This window comes from Homarus americanus, unplaced genomic scaffold (genome assembly GCF_018991925.1).
Source record: "Homarus americanus isolate GMGI-L3 unplaced genomic scaffold, GMGI_Hamer_2.0 scaffold11022, whole genome shotgun sequence".
Taxonomy (NCBI): Eukaryota; Metazoa; Arthropoda; class Malacostraca; order Decapoda; family Nephropidae; genus Homarus; species Homarus americanus.
The window spans coordinates 4,247,986-4,273,664 of NW_024737068.1; the positions used below are offsets into that span (position 1 = coordinate 4,247,986).

Here is a 25,679-nt window from a genome sequence, read left to right on the forward strand (position 1 = left end):
AGAAGAAGAAGAAGAAGAAGAAGAAGAGGAAACAGATAAAGAAGGAGAAGAAACAGACGGAAGAAGAAGAAGGAGAAGAAACAGAAAGAAGAAGAAGACGAAGAAACAGAAGGAAGAAGAAGAAGAAACAGAAAAAAGAAGAAGAAGAAGAAGAAGAAGAAGAAGAAGAAGAAGAAGAAGAAGAAGAAGAAGAAGAAACAGAAAAAAGAAGAAGAAGAAGAAGAAGAAGAAGAAGAAGAAGAAGAAGAAGAAGGAAGAAGAAGAAGAAGAAACAGAAAGAAGAAGAAGACGAAGAAACAGAAAGAATAGTAATAATAAGAAGAAGAAGAAGAAGAAGAAGAAGAAGAAGAAGAAGAAGAAGAAGAAGAAGAAGAAGAAGAAGAAGAAGAAGAAGAAGAAGAAGAAGAAGAAGAAGAAGAAGAAGAAGAAGAAGAAGAAGAAGAAGAAGAAGAAGAAGAAGAAGAAGAAGAAGAAGAAGAAGAAGAAGAAGAAGAAGAAGAAGAAGAAGAAGAAGAAGAAGAAGAAGAAGAAGAAGAAGAAGAAGAAGAAGAAGAAGAAGAAGAAGAAGAAGAAGAAGAAGAAGAAGAAGAAGAAGAAGAAGAAGAAGAAGAAGAAGAAGAAGAAGAAGAAGAAGAAGAAGAAGAAGAAGAAGAAGAAGAAGAAGAAGAAGAAGAAGAAGAAGAAGAAGAAGAAGAAGAAGAAGAAGAAGAAGAAGAAGAAGAAGAAGAAGAAGAAGAAGAAGAAGAAGAAGAAGAAGAAGAAGAAGAAGAAGAAGAAGAAGAAGAAGAAGAAGAAGAAGGAAGAAGAAGAAGAAGAAGAAGAAGAAGAAGAAGAAGAAGAAGAAGAAGAAGAAGAAGAAGAAGAAGAAGAAGAAGAAGAAGAAGAAGAAGAAGAAGAAGAAGAAGAAGAAGAAGAAGAAGAAGAAGAAGAAGAAGAAGAAGAAGAAGAATGAGAGTGTAATAATAATAATAATAATAATAATAATAATAATAATAATAATAATAATAATTACTAATAATAATAATAATTAACGGTTTACTGAAAAAGTTCTGCAGCCCGAAGGCTGAAAATATACATTGGACATAAATGACGTAATACATACACTGGTGGTTTAACAAAAGCCTTCATTAGAGAAAGGTAAAGGAACATACAGTGAACATACAGATTAATGTTTACAGTGGTCACGTAGATCATGTGCACTGAGGTGTTGAACAGCAGACACGTAGTGTAGTAACTCCCTCAACAGATGGTGTTATGAGGGATATCACGTGGTGTAGTAGTTCCCTCAGAGGTGGTGTTATGAGGGGCTTGATGTGGTGTAGTAATTTCCTCACAGATGGTGTTATGAGGGACCTGACGTGGTCGGTAGTCGAAAAGGCGAAAATAATACATAGAAATTATAAAATGAAATACGGTACAGTAAAAGTATTCAATAATGAAAAATGAATAAAGTGTTACTGTGCACTTACCTTTAATGTAGTCAGCTGACTGCACATGGGGCCTCAATATTTTTTACTTAAGCATGTAGACTACATTAATTGGATGAAGCAGAGGAGGAGACAGGGCTGGGTGGGTCAAGAAGTTCCCTTTCTTCAGACCGGCTAACATACTTGCTTGTTGAAGGTATTGGATCATCTTTAGGGAGTGAGAGGCAGCGGTGGTGGGGCATGAGGAGACAGCAGTGGGGGACTTCTTAAAAAAAATGTCCAATTTAGACTGCACAGTTTGCCTTTTCTTTTCATTGTAAATCTCCCTGTAGCAAGCAAGTGCATCTTGGATCAGTCTGTCAACTTTTGCAAAACACTTTGATCCATTTCTTCAAACATTCGCATCCCCTTATTAATTGTAGCAAATGCCTTTGCCATTTGTTTCACTGAAAACTTTTTGGGGGTGCAGGTTCTTCTACATTTTCTCTCTCTTCTTCCTCTGCAATTTTCTGTACATCCAGTTCAATAAGATTGTTACTTGTTACTAGCTCTTCTGCTACACTTTCCACCAACTGCTCAACATCTTCATTATCAATTTCTAACTCCAGCTGTTGATCCATCTGCACTATCTTGTTACTAATCTCAGAAATTGCTCCATCTTCATTAAATCCTTTCAAACTGATTCACACATCTTTTCAGGACCTCCTTCCATATTCCATTCATGCACTGACCTGTAACCTCATCCCATTCTGCAGCTATGTATTTTGTACATTGCAAAATGTTGTAATCCTTCCAAAACTCTGAGCGTTTTCTCATCTTCAGTTGCAGCAATAGCCTGAGCGAAGGTCGTACGCAAATAATATGCTTTAAAAGTAGCAATAGCACCTTGATCCATGGGTTGGATGATAGAGGTAGTGTTAGGTGGAAGGTAGGCTACCTTAAGATCAGGGTGCAGGTCGTCCAGGTGTGGTGGGTGTCCCCGAGCATTATCTAAAATTAATAAAATCTTGAAGGCAACCCCTTGTTGCAGACAATACTCCTTGGCTTGTCGAATGAAACAACTCTAGAACCAATCCTCAAACAGTGTTAAGGTCATCCATGCTTTCTTATTACTGCGATAAAACACTGGCAGTGTGTGCTTGCTGGCATTTTTAAAAGCAATTGGGCTCTCTGAATGATATATCATGAAGGGTTTTACCTTGAAACTAGCTACATTCCCCCCTCCCCCCCAACAGAAGTGTGATTCGGTCCTTGAATGCCTTGAATCCCGGCATGCTCTTCCAGAATAAGCCAGTTTCATCCACATTAAATATTTGCTCAGGCAAATAATTTCCCTCCACGATGACACGATCTAGCTCCTCCTTAAAAGCTTCGGCAGCACCCACATCAGCACTTGCTGCCTCTCCACTCACCTTTACACTGTGCAAACTGTAACATTTCTTAAACCTTTGGAACCCCCACGACTTGCTGTGAAGTTTTGGTCGCACTCATCTCCTGCCTGCTCTTTCAGGCTTTCAAAAAGGCTTCTTGCCTTAGCCTGTATGGTTAGAAGGCTTAAGGGTACACGCTTTTGCAGCTGATCCTCCATCCACATCACAAGTAATTTTTCCATCTCATGAAGAGGATCTTGTCTTTTTTCATTATTATTGTTCCCTTTACAGGTGCTGATCCTTTCACTACCTAACGAATTCGTTCCTTGTCCTTCAAAATTGTTGATATCGTCGAGTGAGAGAAACCAGAGTCGAGTGAAATGGTTGCTACGGTTTTTCCATTTTCATATTGCATTATTATTTTCATTTTCATCTCAAAAGTAATTGACTGTATCTTTTTCTTCTCAGCACCACGAGAACTCTCACTTTTACGCTTGCCAGCCATTTTAAAGGGAATTCGAAACAAAAAGTTTGTCAGTACACAGCGCGATCACAAACAACAACGACGGCCAAACAGCAACTGAGCGGGCTACGGCATGGATGCTGTACACCACGAGGCGGCCCGGCCCACACTGTAGTACGGGGTCACATTAGTAGGACTGTTAAATAAGCACACAGAGACCTTCGCCTCAAACTTATCACCTCAACCCCCCCACCCCTCGCTGGGTGGCGTGGCTGGTTCCGTCAGTCCCCCCCCTCAGCCAGGCTTTTAGGCTTACAGTTTTTATCTTATATAATATCTCAGACTAAAGTTAGATTATAATTTGCAGTGCTGGAATCCTTGCAAGACAGCCAATAATTTGAATATAAACGTCATATATTTTGCTCAAGAGATAAAAAAATTTGTACATTAGTGTACAGTACTGTAGTTCATTTTCTAAAAAAGTTTTTCAACTGTATTTTTGGGTAGACTTACATAGATTTCTTCATTTATTTTCATCTATTTACATGCACACACCATACTAAAAGAAACGTAATATAAATAAATGACCTTAGTGCAAAGCTGGAGTGCACATGTACTAATTTGATTACGGCACTAAAATTGTTTTGTCTAGTGCAAATTATAACATGTTTATATTCAAATTAATCAGTATGTTACAAGAATCCCAGCTATGTTAATTATATTCACCCAGGTCATTTCACTGTCTTTTTATAAGAGAGAAGCTTAGTCACCTAAGAACTGACAAATATACACGCGTTAGACCTGGGCCTGTGCCAACTGTCAAACGTACTACCTCCCCTCCCCCCACGCCTCCTCGCTTGCTCCCACCCTCTCTCTCCCCCAACTGCTCGGCGTTGCTGGAATCCTTGTAAAACAGTGAATAATTTTAATATAAACGTCATGTATTTTGCACAAGAGATAAAAATTAATCACCTGTATAACATTACAGTAGTGATTTAAGAGTAAAAGTGCATATGTACATATATAGTATTCCACATACACGTAAGTATAAATAAAAAGTTTATGTGATGATCGGACAACATCCTTTTCGGTTAACGTCACGTTTCCAAGAACGTATCTAGGACGTTAACCGGCGCATGAAAATATATACCGTGTATGTATGTATGTATGTATGTATGTATGTATGTATGTATGTATGTATGTATGTATGTATGTATGTATGTATGTATGTATGTATGTATGTATGTATTTAATTTAAACAAAATCCACAAGGAGTTTGTCAGGCTTCTGACTAACCCTGCCGAAACACTCAGTAAACAGTTGCTGTCCTTGGTTTTTATAGTGATGCTTCTGACAAGGAGAGGATATTTATCCCTTCTTCACAATCTTTTACAGCATTATTGTAACCCCAATCAACAGTAAAGTGAGAGATAAATAAAAATAAGGCTAATAAGCAAATAAAAGAAAAATATTGCATTGCCATTTGGCAAATGTTTCACTACACACAGGAGACAACAAACAGCTAAGATCCCCCACACTGCTCCCCCCTCCCTGACCTGTGTGCTAACTCCTGTGCACATAACAATTGTTTATTCCCTTTATGTTCTTATCCTTATGATTTTTTGGGGGCACATCTACCTGAAATAATGAGTTGAAAATAACCAAAACATAGCTCACAGCTCAGCCTAGTAGGGAGAGGGCTATAGATAGACATGTGGCTACAGTGACCAGTATAACTTAGCAACATGCCACCTGAAATGAAAACAGATCCAATTAAAAATAAAAGGTTTTAATTTCCATTAATATATAAGCACAAATATGTTGCCACACACTAGACTACATTACTAGGGTGTGTCATAATGGAGGCTTAATTTTTTTTAGTTTGAAAAATCGGCCCATGGTATTAATGATGTAGTTCTATGTGCAGAATCATGTATATTCTCAGATTTGAAAAGTGTTCATTTTTGTTGTGGGTAAATTTTAACTTGAAATCTTATGAAAACGCAGTATTCCCACCCTTTTACCAACACAACACTAAATAGCTTTATTTAAAGTAGCAAACATACGTTAATTTAATAGATGAAAATAATAATCCAGAATAGTGAAACTAATGATCTTGGACACATTTATGAATTTAATACCTCTTTAGAAAACAAAATCATCAAATACAAACCGGTTTTACTACTACGACCGTGTTGCTGCACACCATAGAGAACATGTCTTTCTTGCTTGTTTCTACTATCACCTCCCTGCTGGACCACCTGAGCTCAGATGTAGCCTTCCCTCCTCTCCTGGTTGTACATCGACCGCTGGCCTCGCCACTTGCTGCGTACACAACAACGCCATACTCTGGTGTAAAGGAGGCCAGGCAGGGACATGCATGGGGTTGTCCAGGAAAGCTCTGGACTTGAACATTGGTGAGGTTGCAGGCAAGAGGGGGCTCACTGCCAGCCTGGATGCTATCCAGATCTATGAGATCAAAGCGAGGTCTTGGCAATCTAGATTGATCTCAGGGAGTCTTCCCTGACCCTGAAGGAATCACACCAACTGATTCGGCCATGCCCAGATCCTCTCATAAGTCTCTTCATATCCAAGATCTTTTTGATTGCCACTCTTCTCTCCTCCCCATCCCACAGAGCATTGTCTGCAGAACTGCTCGATGAGCATACCAGGAAGATCTCCTCACAAATTCGCTCCACAATCTGAACAACCTTTCCTTGGCTGACTCCTCAGGAGCTCAAGCTGGAAGAGAACATGCCTCGACCTTCTTCGAGAATCCATGACCTGACCTTGGTGTTGGAACCAATTCTGGCAAGTAGACACTCACGATGAATTGGACAATAAGTCTCAGGTTGTGAAGCTGGTTCCCTTTCAGTTTATGATGAGCGACCCAAATTCTGCAGAACCTGAGAGCCATAAGTAGCCACCCAGGAATGAAACTGACCTATCTGCAGGTAAGCAAGTCTATCAGGCATGACCCCAGTTTTGATGGCAGCGGAAATCATGTGACCACATAGTACTGGGGTCAGTACTCAGGTCGCCAATGACAGTACGCGGCAAGCTCAACGAGCGCCGAGGGCCAACTGTGATTTTTCGCTCGATTTATTTCTAACTCAGTGGCAGAGTCCAGCATCTTGCCAATAGACCAGACCATCATTGTTTGAAAGAGTCTTACATCCAGCCCTGGATCAGATGTCTGAGTGGCAACTCGCTGGTGTGGAGGTCACAAACAATCCAGACCAGCTTCCTCCCAATCTTCCTCCTATCCACTGTATGACCCCTTGCCACCCTGTGTTCAGAAAGTTGGTGCTGTCCTCCAATGGTCCGCAGGGTCTGGTCTATGTTCCTCTCTCTGACAGTTCACAATGTTATCTGCCACTATCTCAGCTGGTTTCCTGATGTCATCTTTCTCTGGAGGAATGCCACAAATACTTCCTCCTGGTTCACTGCAGCAGGAGTAGTGTTCCTCCTTCACCATGGCAGGAACAACTTGTCAGAATCTCCAACTTTCATGAACACTTTAGTGTCATACCTTCTCCCATCAAAGAACAAACAATTGATTCCATTTTCTTATCCCCTTATCAAACTCCTCTAGGGTTACTGACAAAGTTTCTCCTGAGCTCTCCTTACTTTGTTATGATCTATCACCAGGTGAACATCATCAGGTGTTATCAAACCACCGGGCCAATCCAGGCAGCTGTTGCTATCTCTGCAGTTTCTCTGAGACCAGTGTGTGGCGTCAAAGATGCTGGCCAGAGCTATGCTCGATATCTTTCCTATTTCGAATCTTTATGCCTGGAAGGTTTGGGATCATTATTTTCTGGGTTAGGACAAAGTCACCATTCTCCTGGTCAGCACTGGATCAGCCATGGGGAAGTCATTAAACTCTGAATCAGCTTCTTGACTCCAATCATCGGGCCTTTTACCCTCAAATTCTGGGCCTTCTCAAGTCTTTTCCTCGTGGGCAACTCTTTCTCCCTCTTCTGTCTCTTCTGTGGCAGCTCTCCCGTCTCTTGACTGAATATCTTGGCTAGAAATCATGAGAACCCCTATACTGCCAGTCTTCTCTCTGTGCTTTGACAAATGCCAGTTCGATCACAGGAATCTTCAGTTCACGCCAGAAATGCAAGAGATGTGGGCCTCGATTTACACCTCACGACGATCCAAACTCAGGACAGAGAACAATTGGGCACTTGCAAGTAATTATGTCAAATAACTGGTCCAGTTGCTTGGCAAAGCTGTCCTTAACTGCAAGTTTCCACTCCCAAGAGAGATATCTCTTGCCTTTTCCCAACTGGCTGTAGCAGTCTCTCACTAATCTTCTTCTCTGACTTGTTAAGTGACTGAGTGGGCTTGAACTGAGCCGCTAGCCAGAGTGTACTGTGCCAAGACAGCTATCATATCACTGGCAATGTCTTTGTTTGTGTAAGTTCCCGGTTCTTTTCACTGATTTGCCTGATTAAAACACCGTATCTCAAAGCATCTCTCAATGTAGGCAACTCCTACTTCAGGAGCCTCTCCCAGACCCAAGATAGTGACTCCTCCCGAGATATGGATTTTTGGTTCCTCGGCCCTGACACAAGCAGCCATCGCAAATATTATCAACTTATAAATGCATCAGAATCTGAAACAGAAAAAATATTGTTAGTTGGGTTGTTAAAGAATGAAGTCAGAAAGCAATGTTCACTATTTAATTGTAATGCACTCAATGCAGTTGCATGTTAGGATTTTCATAAATTTCACGCTTAAAATTTTACTCCAGTTAAAAGGTTGGGTAAAAATATTGAAACTGAAATTATTTTCTGTTTACATACACTAAAATCTACCAAAAAAGTGATGGGCCATTAGTTTTAGCTGATCTTCCCTCCTATGACACACCCTACTGCATTACAGTACACTGCTTGCTACACAATTTCAGCACGGAATGCTCTCTGATGCCTTTGTCACCAACTCCCAGATCTTCTGACGCTACGGGGTCTTCGTTCATATACCAAAGCACAGGAATTTTCTTTTTTATAAGTGATTTTTGGTAAATTAAAGCACTCCTGTACTACCAAGCCAATATAAGACTTCTGTATGAGATGAAATCTATGATATGAAGTTTGAAGCTAAAACCCCAGAAGAGTCAATGATAACTTGACAACCTTAAACTCTTCACTTTTACTGTAAACACAGTCAGGATCCTCACCATCTAAATCTTTGTCTGGAATTTCCTGGGGATCAATAAACTTGCGGCCAATGGCATACATCAGCTCAGGGTAAGTGTGTTCACGCCACTGCTCCAACTCTCTCTTGCTCAGTGCAGGAATGGTGTCTGGCATATATAACCCACCATCTTTTGCATATCCTGAAAGAAGATCATACATTAAATACACCATGATTAATGATAGAATTACCATAACAATATCATTCTTATAGCCTATGGGTGGCCTACCAGATCTACCATTACTACATTAACCCTCTCAGCCTTGCAAGACGCCCTTGATGCGTCGAACATAAAAGGAAAAAACATTCCATGGCAGTGAAATGAGCTCCCCCAAAAAATTTCAAAGATTTTTGGGCAAAATTTGAGGCTGAGCGTGAGTTTTCTTGCAAGTACGGTATGTGTCTCCGGTTCCGAGGCTGAGAGGTTAGTAGCCCCTAACACTGACCACCATCATTAAAGAGCTTGACTGACCTACACCAGCTAATATAAGTGATATCCCCATTAGCCGGAACAATTGGTGCAGAGCACTTCCAGGAATGAGAGATTTCTGGGTAACGAGACGACTCTCTCAAAGCTGGAAAATATCCCTCATCCCCGGAATTTTCCGGGCAACGGAAAAATGTTCTCGGAAGTTCCAGAAATTGCCCATTACATCATCTCTTGAGCCCGGTAAAATATCCCTCACCCCTGGAATTTTCCGGGTAACAAAATTTTTTCTCTCGGAATTTCCAGAAAATGAGCCTGATTATCATCTCTATCCGAAAATCCCCCATACTGAATTTGCCAAAATTTTCCGGGCACCAGGAAATTTTTTTCAAAATTTTCCAGAAAATTCCAGCTTTGGGAAAGATTTTCCGAGAAAATTTCAATTCCGTCTATCGGAGAGTTGTGGGTTTGAGGGATTCCGGCTAAGGGAGATATTACTGTAATTGGACAATGTTTTAAACTACTAGCAGTGGAAAAGTTATCAAGAAATGTTTATTTAAGCATATAGTTTATCTAAAGCTCAAAATTTCGTTTTGTGAATGTTTCCCGTCTTATGATATCGTCCATCGAGGTGGTGAATATGGAAAACATTTGCTTTCAATATTCATTAAATACATGGCATAAATGTGTAGCATGAATATTATTTCAATTCATATTTTTTATTCGATATTCATTTCAGGTCAACATTATTAATGTTCTGATATAACGCTACAAATTATTCCCAAATGTCCTTGAACGATAATCTTGCTTGTCATATTATTTTGTTTCAAAATACCAACGTACCTTAATAACCAACACACATATGGACCAGAAACGTTGTTGATTAGTGAATCAATGGTTAATAAACAACTAAATTTCATAAGAAAATAACAAATTCAGGGGTTAGGGACCAACCTCACTCCAAAAACAAAACTCTCATCTACCCTTGATGGATCTTTGTCGTAAGCAATACTAAAGCAAGAAAGTAAAGCAGACATATAAAACAAGCATAATAAGCTTTAACCCTTAAGCCCCAGGTCACGGCAATACCACAGGGCTCTCCCCCAAGGGGGGGGGGGTAAATTGAGAAAAATCAACTATTTCAAAAATAATTTTTAACCCTTTTAAATGATAAAACAATAAAAATAAAGAAGTAAGAAAACTATATATTGACCCTCTAGAAACTTTCCTGGCAGCACGGAGGGAGGGAGATAAGGGGACAGCTTGTTGACGGCGAGCACTCGTGGTCACCTAAGCACTAAGCAGCTATTTTTATCTTGTCTTTGTGTTCGAGATGGCCAGCAATGCATATATTTACTGATCATAATATTTATTTGCAATAAATAATTAATTTAGAATATTTTATTTGTACTGTATTATTTTTCATAAAAATTGCTTGGCAACACACACGCAGTCGGTCGCCAGGCTGTCTGGCTTTCTTTGTGTTTGGTAGAGCAAGTAATGCATAACATAATAAACCACAAATAAATACATTGATAACCTAATCATAGCATTATTTTCCAGTAATACTACACTAAAATACAACTTCACTACTTTTAGAAATATTACTTTGATACATGATACAATGGTCAAACAATGAAACTGAAATAAATAAAAGTAGCTAATTACATTCAGGAAGGTTCCCTGTGGCTGAGCGTGTGAGTGACAGGCAAATAGTCACACTGGAACCTGATAACCCGGGCTGGGTATTTAAACAGCGGGCGGATAAGGCGCGCATTCTGGAACGTCACAGTAATTTCACCAATAAAATTTTTAGTTGACTAGCTGTAATTAAAGATTATTTTATTTAAATCAACACTGCACTGTGCCATATATTATCAATATGTTAACTAAATTTCAGAATGACCAATAATTTTAAAGTAAAACGATAAATACTCTGTATTCAAGAGAGCAACAAACACGATGTTTCCACCATAAACAAAGTTAAACTGACGCTTAAGGGAGTCGCTGCTGATGGGCACACAAAAACTAAGTTCCTGTACTGCATTTATTATCAATATGTTAACAAAATTTTAAAATGACTAATAATTTTAATATAAAAAATGCAAAAATATTAAAAAAGCACAACTTTTCTGATATTTACTCCATTGAGCGAATGTAAACATAGAACCGACACTGTATTGGCGGACTAGCTGATCAGCTGATGCTCACAACAAAACGTGTTTGTCGTAATGATTTGTTAATTGAAGCTTTGTTCGTTAACCGAATTGAAGATCCTTATGGGAGCTAAGTCGTTAACCGAAATTTCGTTATTCGAACCATTCGTTAACCAAGGGACCACTGTATTCTTAAAAAGATAAATGACGCGGTATCCTTAAATGCGCACGTATATTTTGGCGTTCCCAATCAATCTCTTTCTTTTCTTTGCCATTAGTGGTTAGCTACTTCCATTGTTCCATTTATTAACATTAAATAACATTACTTAAAACATATATATTCATTTTTTTACATTAACTTTACTACAGCTACAACCAGGGTCTTATTTACTTAATTTTCTCGTGTAGAACTATCGTCCCGGACTCCCGGCTGTAAACACAAATGAAAACAATGACATCCCATCTCCTCTTGTGTGACCATATTATTATTCATTTATATTGTATAAGGTGCATTCAGAAACATTATTTAAAGAATATAGTTTGCAACTTTCATTAATTGTATTGTTTTGGGGGAAAAGAGGTAAAAAGCCACACAAAAGGTCACACTTGGGAATGCATCTCATGGTTATTGCTTTATTTTAATGGTAATATGATTAACTACTTGATTTCAGTATATATTGCATTTACAAACACAAAATCATTTGTTTTCCCCTACAAAACCACTTTAAAATCACTTTCAATGCTTGTATGACGAAACTTACAAAAAAAAAAAAAATCTACAAAATATCCCTGAAAATAGGGTGGGACTTACGAGATGGTGCATCTTATATGCCAGCAACACGGTACCTATTGGGATAAAAACGATTATTAACCTTAAAAGCACCAATGGCTTAAGCTGGATGCATGGAAATATTTTATAGAAATATAAAATATCTATTATATTTGGTGGTCAGTACAGAGTGGAAGTGTGTTACCGAGGTGGACTGTCAGGAGGGAGTGGCTCTCCAACATGAGAAGCCGTGAGGCTGTGTGTGTTTACTAATACAAAATACAGTAGTGACATGATGGTGGCCTGGTGTGTCGTCATATGGCTAGAACAGCAACAGGATCCACCACTTGACATAAGTGTGTGATAGACATAACGGAATATTTAACTGGTGTCAACTGTGTGTTGAAAGTGCTTACAACAATCCAGCTCGATATTCATATAATATTACATCAACAGTATATACTGCATACATAATTAATAAGGGAACACAATTGTACTAATATGTGTGTGTATGTGTAAGAGTGCATGGAAGAATGTACTGGCACAAAGACTTACATACAGTAAGTCTACAAACTCAGCTAGAAATCTCTTCATATACTCTAACTTGTCATTTAGTTAATCCCAGACTTGGAAGCCTACTTATGTAATACTACAGTACTAGTTATAATGTACCATAGAGGTGTATCATTTCAATCATTACTCATCACAAATATGTCTACAGTACACTTAAGCACCAAAACACAAAGTACTTTTATCAATAGGAAATTACTAACCTGAGAATAAGACATCTTTAAAGGAGAGGCCAGTCTCCAGACCCCGTGTGCTGCAGTACTTCATGGCTTTCCTTGGTCTGAATTCTTAACTAGAAAATAACCTGAAAATTAGAGGATACAAAAAATTTAAAGTATAAAAGCAATTGGTGAAATGAAACAATATAAAAGGCAAGGAGAATAATAGTGATGCATTTGAACTGAGGTACTTTGTGGAGGTAGTATTAATTATAATACAGGTTGACAATCCTTTATCCGAAATCCTTGGGGCCAGAGGCATTTCGGTTTTCGGAAATTTTTCGGTTTTCAGAATGGTTAGGGTTGTTTTTTTCTTCTTTGTGTGTGTGTAGATAGCCCACCCAGGCATAGATCACTGATCCACAGTGGGGCCTGGGGTCTAAAATATAATAAAAATTATAATACTAATAATAATAATTCATAGGTCTAGGTCGTGTTTCTCACTTTTGATCATTTTTTCATTCTTGTATTTCTTTACTGTATTATTATTTTAATACTACAGTATTATTGTTATTATTATTATTATTAATTTTATTATATTTTATTATTATTATTATTATTATTATTATTATTATTACTATTACTATTATTATTATTATTATTGTAATCATTGTTATTTTATTTGGGTGTATAATTATAAAAATTTTTATTTACTATGAATAATTATTATTATTATCATTATTATTGTACTGTATTACTATTACATTTTTGCCCCCCAGGCCCCGATGTGGGTCAGTGATCTGTGCCTGGCTGGGCTAATAATCCCTGTAAAAAAAAAAGCCCCACAAAAAACTTTCGGTTTTAGAGCTTTTCGGTTTTCGGATAAAGGGTTGTTAACCTGTACCAGACTTCACTATCAACATAAGTTCTCCAATTCTACCAAATTTGGCAAATTCTCAAAAAAAAAAATCTGTTTTAGACTACCTGGTATTCATATTGTGTGTATGTGTGTCAGCTGCAGAACAGGGCACCAGATAATTTTCTTATACAGTAATGTCACATTTTAAAACCAATAAATTTTTACCTAAACTCGTTCAAAAATTATTATAAAAAGTTTGTTATCTCTGCAAATGTATTTTTTAAAAAAGACATTGATATTTTTCTAGAAAACTTAATTGTTTGTCATGTGCATTGCGGCTTTCTTAGGTTAGGTTAGGTTAAGTTACGTAGGGTAATGTTAGGTTAGATTAGGTAAGGTAAGATTACGTAAGGTTGTAGTTTTGTGTGGGGAAGAAATATTTCACTAATTTTGCAGCAAAAAAAAAAATCAAAATCACTGCTGAATGCATTGATTAAAAACCTATGATCATAATAATTTTTCTGAGAAAAAAATGCTTTACCACTTAATTTTTACCCCCCTCCCTTTTTATTAAGTTTGATGAACTTAGATTAGGTTAGATATTATTTAACTCCGAGTCATGGGTACTTATTGGATACTTGGCAGAATAACTTGTTATAACTTGGTCCTAGCATAGGCAGAGTCAAGGCCAAAATGTTCACTTGACTTCATAGTTAACTTTCATTACTGAAGGATATTTACAGCTATACCACATTAATACGGTCTATCTGCAAGTTTACTCAGTCATAAAATTTTTTTTTACTATAAATGTGGACAATAAAAATCTTATATTTTGGTACAAATTGCTTGAAAAGTTGTAAGAAGACAAAAGCTGCGTCTCTTCCATTCTACGAGAAATAGAACACTCAAGCCTCTTCCTATCATAAAAAATGAACTAAAAAGACAAATTGGAATATCGTATTTTAGTATGTTGATGTACAAAACATTTTCTTCATTAGTCTATGATAAAACAAGTCAAACAAGCATTATTACAACATTTATTATTTTTGTTTATGCAATCGGGAAATAGCAATTACTATATCCGGGTTGATCGGATATATAAATGTAACTTAGGATGCCACTATTATGCATTTTCACCATTATACATTTTAAATTTAGGTTAGGTTAGGTAAGGCATGTTAAGATTGTTAAGGTAAGGTAAGGTAAGGTAAGGTAAGGTAAGGTAAGGTAAGGTAAGGTAAAGTAAGGTAAGGTAAGGTAAGGTAAGGGTTAGGTTAGGTGGTTAATATATAGGACTAACCAGGAAACGAGTTGTTTGTATTAATGTTTATTTTCTTACTTAATTTTCATCAGTGAATTCTGATATGGTAATCTTTTCTTGAGCAAATGTCTCATTTTGTAGATAATTAGGCGCCTAGGCGCCGCACTAATTTGTCTTCCCAGAGATTATGAGGCCATGCTCTGTTGCAGCTTTTCCGTGCTTGTGGCAGTTTCATTTTCAGCATGACGCGTGAAGGTTGTTGGCTGCTTACATGGACATAATTTGCAAATTTAGGGACAAAGACAACGAGACCCTTCAATTGTTCAAAGACCAAGGCATTGTTCCTTTAAATAGAGACTGTCCACACTGTTGGAATCCCTGTGCTTTCAGACCGGAAGGAAATGTTTTCATCACTTCCTCAATGCTTGACGTTTCTCACCATTGCAAATCCCACTCCCGGGCTGCAGAAACACCGATGCGGCCATATAAATTCATGTACAGAAAATGCTTCAAATTTCACCATATCATAGTACCGGTAAGTTCTTTCTGTTTAATATACCAGGGGTCCGGGGGAGGGGGGCAGAGCTCCTCGGTAAGGAAGTTAGGTAAGGTTAGGTATGTTTGTTTGGTTAGGTTGGTTCGGTGTTTTTCATCCCAACAAATGTTAAGTTACGTTAATCTTAGAAACATCCATTTTTTAACACATTTGAACAAATTACAACAATGTCCACTATAAAAAGCAGTAAAAATCAAATGGTTCATACGACTGTCTATGATATTCAAGGTTGAATATCATAGACAGTCGTATGAACCATTTGATTTGACTGATAAATAAGACCAAACCCACTGGCTCCACGACAAGCAAATAGTTATACTGTACAGTAAGTCCTCGTTTAACATTGCCCCTGTTAATATTGTTTCAGAGCTACTCTTTAGATACCAAGAATCGGATGACACCCCGACGACTCAATATTACGTGGTTTTTGCGTAGTCACGGACCACTTTTACCGCATTACCCTCTCTCGTCTTGCCACGCTATGCTCTCTCGGCTTGGCACATTACCTCTCACTCGCGGAACGTCACACAGTGTACCGAAGTGACGCCAGTCTTTGTTAGGCTTTCACAGCATTCTTACGTGTTCAAGTGTTTTTGCTCGTAAGACTGTACTCTAACCATTCGAAATGGCTTCCAAGCGCCTATCAAGAGCTACTGATGCGAGTGTTGTGAAGAAGAAACGTATGACCATTAACCTTGCTACGAAAATGTAGGTTTTAACCAGTTTTGAAAAAGGGGAACGTATGTGGACATTGCTGGTGCACTTGGACTAACCCCCACAACAGTACATACTATCCGGACCAACACGAACAAGATTAAGGCTAGTGCTGGAAGTGGTAGTTCTCTGAGTGCAACAAAGACAAGTCATACTCGAAGTTCTTTGATTGAAGAGATGGAAAAGATGCTGGCTATGTGGATGGAGGTTAGACTTTGGTTAGGTTAACTTTCGTTTTTGCTCTTCCCCACACACATACACAAAAAAAAAAAATCCTACAGGTCCCCCTAGATTGTTGGAAGCGAAGGTATATCTAATATACAAAAAAAAATCACACGGAAATGAAGGCTGAATTCGAATGAACCACACCAAATACAATGGGAAAATCAAGATATTGGGTAAAAAACAAACAATTTGTATTGAAACTGCAATTTTACCAATTTCCCTAATTTAGGACATTTAATACCAAAATCAAGCAGTTTTTAATTACAATGTATCTAAACCTAAACTCAATCATGAGCTTTATACTTTTACTTTTATCTTGTTCGCCACTGAGCGTCTTGTTAACTGCTTGGGCGGTCGGTCACATCTCTGTTACGCACTGTTGGCAAGTACTACTGACCGGGCATGGCTCCTGGATATATCGGAACGAATACTAGTTTACTGATAAAGAGAAATTCGTTGTCCTGTGACTGAAGAAGGTTCTACACACCTGTTGATGACTCCAGTACTGTTACTGCGTGCCCTTATCTAATCAGATGGTGGTGTGGTTGATACATAATCTGCTGTTGTCTATTATTCTAATGATCTTACAGAAGACCCCGTTACTGTCACTGAAGGTAACTGATGAGGTGTTTTAAGTATGCGGCCGAGATCCCAGCTGTCAGCTGTTCCCGCACTGGCCCTCCTGAAGACCGAAAACAACCTACAGAGTTCGACCAAACTAAATAAACTAAATAATGAAAAAATTATATATTTGTATACTGTGAATTTTTTTTTAGTTTATTAGGTCTTTTTATATTTGAGAGACATAAGGGCAGTCGACATATAAGGAAAATTTATCAAATATTACTACAAATTTACAAGAATTAGCGCTATTTTTGGCAATTTAGTCCACCAGTCATCAGTGTGATTATGAAATAAATGTTACAAAAATTAACTTAGACAACTTGATAAATTGGTCACTAAAATGTTTTGGGTAAATATTTAGGAGTTGCCAACACCTAACTTACTATTGAAAATGGGGTTTCAGTGTAATTACCGTGTTAAATGCGAATATGATCTTCATTGCCGTGGGAAATGAGCCTTTATGGAGATATTAAAAAAAGGAGGGTAAAAACGCAAAACTGACAAAACCAAACCTAACCTACCAGAGAAATTAGAAATAACTGACCTAACTTCCTAGCCAGGGGGTGGATCACCCAGTGTATAAAAAAGTTACCTTGTAGTGGGTTTCTCCCCTACAAACGCTGTTTGTCGCTGAGTAGCCGACCCCGCGAATTCCCCAGTGTATGCCTCGTGGTCTAGGTCAACCAGCGCCGCCATACATCACGGAGGTCAACTACTAAGCCACGCCTACCCCCGATATTTAAGACCTGACCTAGTGGTGACCTCTCTTCTTCTAGCTACAGCCGCAGCAAGCAACACCTCCTCCTCCGCCGCTGCCTGGCGGCCCTCGCTCCCGCCGGCGAGCATGGCGACCCACAAGCTGGTCCTCCTCTGAGCACCCTCACCAACCAGCTCTCTCCACATCACGCTTGTAACCACGCTGCCACTTCCCAGCACCAAGCTGCATTGTACATCCAATACAACATGTATACAGAGAGCACATTGTGAGTTTCCTTTCTCCATCCCATCCTGAGTGTGAACCCAAACAACTCGTACCCCACAACCCTAATTAAGAGATGCAGTTGGATGCTCATGCCCCAGATCTCTTTCTCTTAAGCCGACAGTCTCTTACCATAGTTACCATGCTATCACGTATGACGATCTACACAGTACTGACACTCGGAATCACATTATTTAATTCACATCTCGGCCACTTTATTGACGAAACTAAAACACCATGCGCCCTAAAGATGTCAACGGTTGCGACTTCGTTCTCCAAAATTTGCTAATCAGCCAAAGTAATCCTGTATACATAGATTCCATCTTCGTTCCAAACTTTCAATGATTGGCCAATAAAGAGTTAAGCGCATGTGTACGGTGTGTACGACTATCACGTCACATCGACACCCTAATTGGCCGAGTGAATAGATTATTAAAATAAAAATAACTGGAAAACTATAAATTTGCGACGGAAATGCTAGAGTAAATTATTTATATATTTTTATTTATGTCCCTATATAGGACTCAATATATAAGTAAATTTTGGCAACTACTAAATATTATACAGGCATTTATTTTTTTAAATGGGGTTATTTTTAAATTAAACCTAACCTTAGTTGATAAGAAACACGAGTGGCTGAAGCGTTGTTAGAAGCGCAACAACCTAATCAAAGAAACCTACCTAACCTTACCTAAATTCCTAGCCATAGACCCCCCCCCCCATACTAAACAGAAAAAAAACTTACTATGACATGGTGGAATTTTGTTTTGTGTGGACGTGAGAAAACCCTGTCGTACCAAGTATCTTGTAAACTAAACATGAGTGGAGGACAAAATCGGGCTTGGATTGGGCGAGGCTAGGGGCCGAATTACAGTATCTACCAAACGATGCATTTGCCCAAGAAATAAATACCATATCCGAACTCAGCAAGGAAAATATAATAATAATAAAAAACTCAAAACAAAATTATGTTGAGATGGGTCATTCGTCAATATTGACCGTCGGTCACGTCTCCGCTGCACATTGTTGGCCATTCTATTCAGAAGAACTTTTTCTTCAGAATCATGTTATCATCACAGAATATTATTTTTTTTAAAGAAAACTGTTTATAGAAAAGTATTCAGATGAAAGTTTTGTTCACAAAAATACATGTTTCGAGGAGCAATTTATATTCTGAGAAGATTTTTTCCTCAATAGAACATACTACTCAGAGAAACTTTTTCAGGACGAGTTTTTATTCAGATCATTAAAGTTAAAAAAAACATTTAATCACAGGTAAACATAACGTAAATAAAATTTTGTTTTTATAAGTCATATTATATTCCGGTAATTATGTTTAATTAAAGATATATTATATTAAGGCGAGAAAAAACGAGTTTTTTTGTTTTAGATGTGCTCAGAAGATATTGTTGTTACGGAGACATTGCTGGCAAGTCATGCTTGGGAGAGGATATTATGTCGATTATAAGGACATTTTGTCCATGAGAGAACAATACGATTACAGTATATCCAAATGAAGAAATCACATCCTGAAACAGCTGAGACAGTGTGTCTATATGAGGAAAGTTAGTACTTTGCTTTTCAATACAGATGACTAAAATTTGAGAACGTTGTTGTCTACATACTGGAGATGTGCCAGTACAGTTTTTCGGACATATTCAAATTATGAGAAAAAACGAAATTGTAATGTTTGTCGTCTTTTAGTAATTTTACCTAAAAATATTGTTCTTCTCTCGCCGTCCTAAAATAATGCTGATGTTGCTGCCGTAGTTTGGTTAGGTTAGATTAAGATATATTAGATTACGTTAAGTTAGGTTGGGTTAATAGACGCTACAGTGTAAATATCCCGGTAGACTGCATCCAGTTCGGTAGACCGCATACTATAGTAGCACACCTTAAATATGTTTACGCCTGTTGGAGGTACTCTTGATAATGATATATTGTATTCATTCTGAAGGTTCCATAAATTGTGTAATCATTTTTATTTTTTAGATAATCTTCCTGGAAATTTCTGTAGCCGTCGTTTATCGATTGAGATTTTTAGTATATTCTATTTTGTACTTCCACGAATTATTTTAAACAGCATGAACTTGATTAGGGTGAGTACCTTGGGTCCTTTTCATGATATAGTTTTGGAGTCACGTTATTTATGTACAAATAATGCTCATGTAAATTATTATATTAGAAGACCTATCAGCTAAGACAGATTCCATCGAAGCCTAGCAGCCTAGCTACCGTCCTGACGCCACAAGTTAGAACGTGAGCGAGGGAGCACCGTGACGTCACAACACCACACATGTTGCAGCTCGTCGACCACTGGCTGCCACCTCCTCCTGTGCCTCGCTCGAATATAAGGTGAACCGCGCGCTCCCTTACCAGTCACTCTCAGTTGCTTCGCCGTGAGTATCACTTGCTCGGACCAAAACTGATTTGACTTGCTCAGCATATTCGTTCAGCGGACACCTGTCACTGACATACACAAGAAAATCGCCAAAGGAAATACTACCACATTCCTAGGGGCTAGTTTCTTGCCACAAGAAGAGGGGAGTGAACTTTTTTCCCTACCCGCAGACCAAACAAGGCGTAAGATCAACATGCCGCCCTGCACTACTACTGAACGCCAGGTGAAGAGCAACATGCCGCTCTGCACTACTACTGAACGCCAGGTGAAGAGCAACATGCCGCTCTGCACTACTACTGAACGCCAGGTGAGACATCACTTAACATGAGCATAGTGTGCTAACCTATCACCAACACCAGTCAACCACACTAACATTACAAAGTGTCACCTACAAACTGCCACACTAATAGTACAAACTGCCACACTAATAGTACAAACTGCCACACTAACACTACAAACTGCCACACTAATAGTACAAACTGCCACACTAACACTACAAACTGCCACACTAATAGTACAAACTGCCACACTAATAGTACAAACTGCCACACTAATAGTACAAACTGCCACACTAACACTACAAACTGCCACACTAATAGTACAAACTGCCACACTAACACTACAAACTGCCACACTAATAGTACAAACTGCCACACTAACACTACAAACTGCCACACTAACACTACAAACTGCACACACTAACACACTACACACTACAAACTGCCAAACTACAAACTACACTGCACTACAAACTGCCACACTAACACTAACACACAAACTGCTACACTCTAATACTACAAACTGCACTAACACTACAAACTGCTACATTAACACACTACATAAACTGCCACAAACTGCTACACAACACTACAAACTCTAACTGCTACACTAACACTACAAACTGCCACTACACTAACACTACAAACTGCCAACACCACACTAACACTGCCAACACTGCCACTAACACTACAAACTGCCACACTAACACTAACACAAACCTGCTACAAACTGCCACACTAACACTACAAACTGCCACTAACACTACAAACTGCCACAACACTACAAACTGCCACACTAACACTCTTGCCACACTACACCACAAACTGCTGCACTAACACACAAACTGCCACACTAACACTACAAACTGCCACACCAACACTACAAACTGCTACACTAACACTAACACGCCTGGCCACACTACTGCCACACTACACTAACACTACTAGCACTAACACTACAAAACGCCACACTACAAACACACTAACACTACAAACTGCCACACTAACACTACAAACTGCACTACACTACTACACTACAAACTGCCACACTAACACACAAACTGCCACACTAACACTACAAACTGCACACTAACACTACAAACTGCCACACTAACACTACAAACTGCCACAAACTAACACTACAAACTGCCACACTAACACTACAAACTGCACACTAACACTACAAACTGCCACACTAACACTACAAACTGCCACACTAACACTACAAACTGCCACACCAACACTACAAACTGCCACACCAACACTACAAACTGCCACACTAACACTACAAACTGCCACACTAACACTACAAACTGCCACACTAACACTACAAACTGCCACACTAACACTACAAACTGCCACACTAACACTACAAACTGCCACACTAACACTACAAACTGCCACACTAACACTACAAACTGTCATACTAACACTATATACTTTCTTACTGTACATTACTTTCTAAAAATAAATTATAATCAGTAACGAATCTAAAGGCTTCATATGTTAATACGGACGATCCCTAATGTCTCTATTTGGAGTTACTTTCAATTCAGTTGTGTTACATTCATTGTGTATACTTATTTCACATAACACATTTTCTCTACTTGATATAATAGTGTATTATATATTTAACATTTTGTGCAGATAAACACGAATCGGAGACGAGTGAGCGCGCTTGACTGTTGTGTTGGTGGCCAGACAGTAAGATTGAACTGGGACTACCTCACTGTGAGACGCTCAACAAGGTCACCAAGGTCACGTCACCAAGTTCTCGCCACTTCACAAAAAATTGTGAGAACCTTTAAAGAACTATTTGATATCCCAATTATAGTATGCAATGTAATGTTAGATTATTTTGTTTATTTTAACATTGTTAACTTTACAACCATTTTACCACACTAAATTATTATCATTATTACTGATACGACGGTAACAATTACCTTTTATCATCTGCTGTCACTTAAAGTAAGGATATTTTTGCCAGTTGATGTAATTTCAGTTGTTTATGAAGAACCTGAGTAAAGTTTTAAGACAGTTATAGGAGGCCGCTGTATACCATTAAGTTTTATTGCAAACTTTATTAAACTTGATTATAATAAACAGTGATCTTCACTAACAGGAGTGGGTGTTTAAGGCAGTGGTAGAAGGGAACTTGATCTTGGTGGAGGACCTTGTGAAGCTGACAGGACCAGCTATCACCAGAGTGCAGACGGGTTGCACTCTGCTGCACGCTGCAGCAGCTAACAACCAGCCACATGTGGTGCTGTTTCTCCTCAAGCTGGTCAGTCCCAATATAGTTAACAAAGAGGGTCAGACCCCAGCTCACCTGGCTGCCATGAAGGGACACACTCAAGTGTTGAGGATTTTGTTGTCTGACGAGGAACTGAACCACCATAAACTAGACAACTGGAAGAGGACTTACAAGGATCTGGTAAATTTATATTAATTTTATGTCTGACTCTTCCCTAACGATTTCCTCCCAGTTAATTCTCTGTAATTTAACTCACATGACCTGGTAATCTCCATGGTTGAAGTCATAGTGCTCTTCCTCAACTATTTTCTCTCGACTTTAAAAGATTATTCCACCATAGTATGTAGTAGTTGCTGGTCTGAGTTAGTTTCTCCCCGACGTGGACCTCGTCTCCCATAGTCTCCTCGGTCGTCAAGACTAAATTTAGCTTATTGTTTCCCCTCCACAACACGTGTTGTGTGAAGAATGAATCTTGAACGAGATTGAGGAATTCTTTTCTCTTGGTTTGTGTGGTAAGATTCACCCAGTCTATTGTTTCATGATGGGGGCTGGTGCTCTGGATGCTTCCTGAACGACTCTATGGATATCTGCTACTTTCTCCCCCGAGACTGAGTCAGCCCTAAGGCACACACCTGTCAGCTTGCGTTTGGTTTGAGGTATCAATTCAAATCACACCAAATAGATTCGATTGATCCCATTTCGTTAAGCTCGTTATTAATGGTTACTGTCAGGTGCTCCTTGACATAAGTAGTGCACCGCCACCTCTTGTGACCCCTCCGTCTTTTGTAAATGGTGGGTGATAACCTGGTAAACAAAATTCATCCTGAGACACACTAGATAAAACCCTTCTCATGTGTATCTAGGTCAAATAGAACTCGAACCCTTGACCTATTGGTCAGTTATGCACGTTACTACTGTACCACCATTACCCCATTTCCAACTGATATTATTTATTTCAGCTTGCTGCGCCTCTTTTTAAGGCGGTGTTTAACTGGAATAAAAACAAAATAGAAGAACTGGTAAAGCTTGGTGCTGACCCAGACTACCACGTTGGTCGGCTGGTGGACAGGATGTTGACACGAGAGTTGCAAGTTACCACAGCTCGACAGTTGGCACACGCTTTACAACGAGAAGCTATCGTCCGCATGTTTCCGCAGGTGTGTGTCTCTTATGATCCACCACATTTGGCTCTCAGTCATCTCGTAAAACTTAATGTGACTTTCCTATTGATTGGATTTTTTTTATTAAACTAGCTTAAATATTATTATTTTTTCATTATGTGAGACAGCCATAAAGAGTTTTTTTTCCATGTGTATCAGCAACACACACCAGAAAACATGACTGAGGCGACGACCGAGTTTGACTCTGCTGTGAGCATCAACAGTGACGCTTCCCCAGACCACGAACTTCCGGTAAGCAGATACATATTTTATCTCAACTTGTAATTTGTTTTTAATTTTTCATCCACTAATAAAACTGTTATCTAAATCGATACACAGGTAAAGTGTGACATCTCCCTGACAAGGTGCACATTGATATGACACTTCACTACTATCATCCCGACTTAATTACCTTATAACTAGTTACAATATAATGCTTCACCACCATTATCAATGTTCGAAATGTAATTACTGTAACTCCGTTGATAATAATTTCCACACTGAACCGCCAGCTGGGTCCACTGAGGCTTGTGGTGACACCTGCACACTTCCTGGCCACAGGACCAGACGTATACAAGATGGATACCGACCCCAGGGGATACGTTTGTGTACTCAACTATAGCTCCTTTAAGGACCGACCCGACTTAGTCCTTGACGGCTCACACTCAGATGTCAACAACCTAGCAAATGCCTTCGGCAAAATGGGATACACTGGACATGCGTATTCGACCTTGACAGCAGACCAGACCAAACAAGTGCTGACCAGAGTGAGGGACCTGGATGTGCTGGACCAAGTTGGCTGTGGTATTTTTATTATTTCCAGTCATGGCATTGGAAACGAAAAGTTCTTAACTAGTGACATGAAGTTACTGACAACCGAATGGATATGTGACCTCTTTAAAGACTCAGAATGTCCCCGACTGAAAAATAAACCCAAATTGTTTATCTTTGACTTAAGTTGTGGTTACTATAGGGACGAGACTCGTCAACAAGAGAACACAGTCAAGCGTAGGAGGGTTGAAGAACCTCTGCAGGATACTATGTGCCTTTACTCGAGCGATGGAGGCTTTACGTCTTACACCTTCACCAAGGAAGGGACTCCCTTCATCACGGCCTTGTGTCGTTGCCTGGCGCACCATGCTCACCACATGGAGTTTGGTGACTTGTACAGGGAGTTCCTTAAGGAGTACAGTAAGACTATCTTACCCTCTACGCCACAGCTCCATAATTTTGGTTTCAACAAGAAGTTCTACTTTAACCCTGGGAGAACACTGAACCAATAAATAACACCAAGGAAGTGATTAAACCATCGTGATTTGACCTTACCAATGAAGATACTGTATACTGTACATACTTAAGCACCTTAGTAATATATGTTAACAGTCTCAAATATCGTGATGTGATTGTTTTTCTTCAGCATTACAGAATATTTGGGAAATAAGACCTGGCAGCATGAATTTATTTTGCAGCATAGTTTAATGAAAACGTAATGAACGACCCCATAATGCTGAAATTGTTATATTATTAACAATACTCATTGTTATGAAATTGTAGCTGTGAAAATAAATGTTATGTTGTATTTTATAACACAATTAAAGAATTTTAACGCTGCTGGGCGTCTAGTCACTATTTTATCTTAGTTTCTACGAACTAAATTTAAAAAGATTGCAATGCATTTCTTATCACCCTTACGACTTTAATACACCTGGAAGCAAGATACAGGCAATGTACTGTACAGTATGTGTAAACTAATAAATTATAGTGTATGTGTCAACAGCCTATACTAGACTCAGCATATGTTCAATATTTGCTGAGCGGTAGAT

At 38.8% G+C, this 25,679-nt stretch overlaps 2 protein-coding genes across 6 annotated transcripts in view; one reads left to right on the top strand and one right to left on the bottom strand.

Annotated features, from left to right (window-relative positions):
• The window catches only part of LOC121872915 (polypeptide N-acetylgalactosaminyltransferase 10-like), an 85,417-nt gene extending 68,576 nt beyond the window's left edge, over nucleotides 1-16,841 (bottom strand). For 2 of the 5 annotated variants that reach the window (XM_042376022.1, XM_042376027.1), the window contains exons 1-3: nucleotides 16,648-16,841; nucleotides 12,591-12,691; nucleotides 8,449-8,607 (exon numbers count right to left, since the gene is read on the bottom strand). In XM_042376022.1, the coding sequence (XP_042231956.1) occupies nucleotides 8,449-8,607; nucleotides 12,591-12,654 (223 nt within the window). In that variant the 5' untranslated portion in view covers nucleotides 12,655-12,691; nucleotides 16,648-16,841. The other 3 variants (XM_042376026.1, XM_042376025.1, XM_042376023.1) reach the window with 3 other exon arrangements.
• A 3,306-nt stretch (nucleotides 16,842-20,147) lies between these two features.
• LOC121872917 (ankyrin-1-like) lies at nucleotides 20,148-25,524 on the top strand. The gene is made up of 6 exons (XM_042376033.1): nucleotides 20,148-20,471; nucleotides 22,090-22,236; nucleotides 22,565-22,876; nucleotides 23,656-23,853; nucleotides 24,016-24,108; nucleotides 24,369-25,524. Exons 1-6 carry the CDS (start codon nucleotides 20,358-20,360, stop codon nucleotides 25,137-25,139), a joined length of 1,635 nt encoding a protein of 544 aa, XP_042231967.1. The 5' UTR covers nucleotides 20,148-20,357; the 3' UTR covers nucleotides 25,140-25,524.
• The last annotated feature ends 155 nt before the right edge of the window (nucleotides 25,525-25,679 follow it).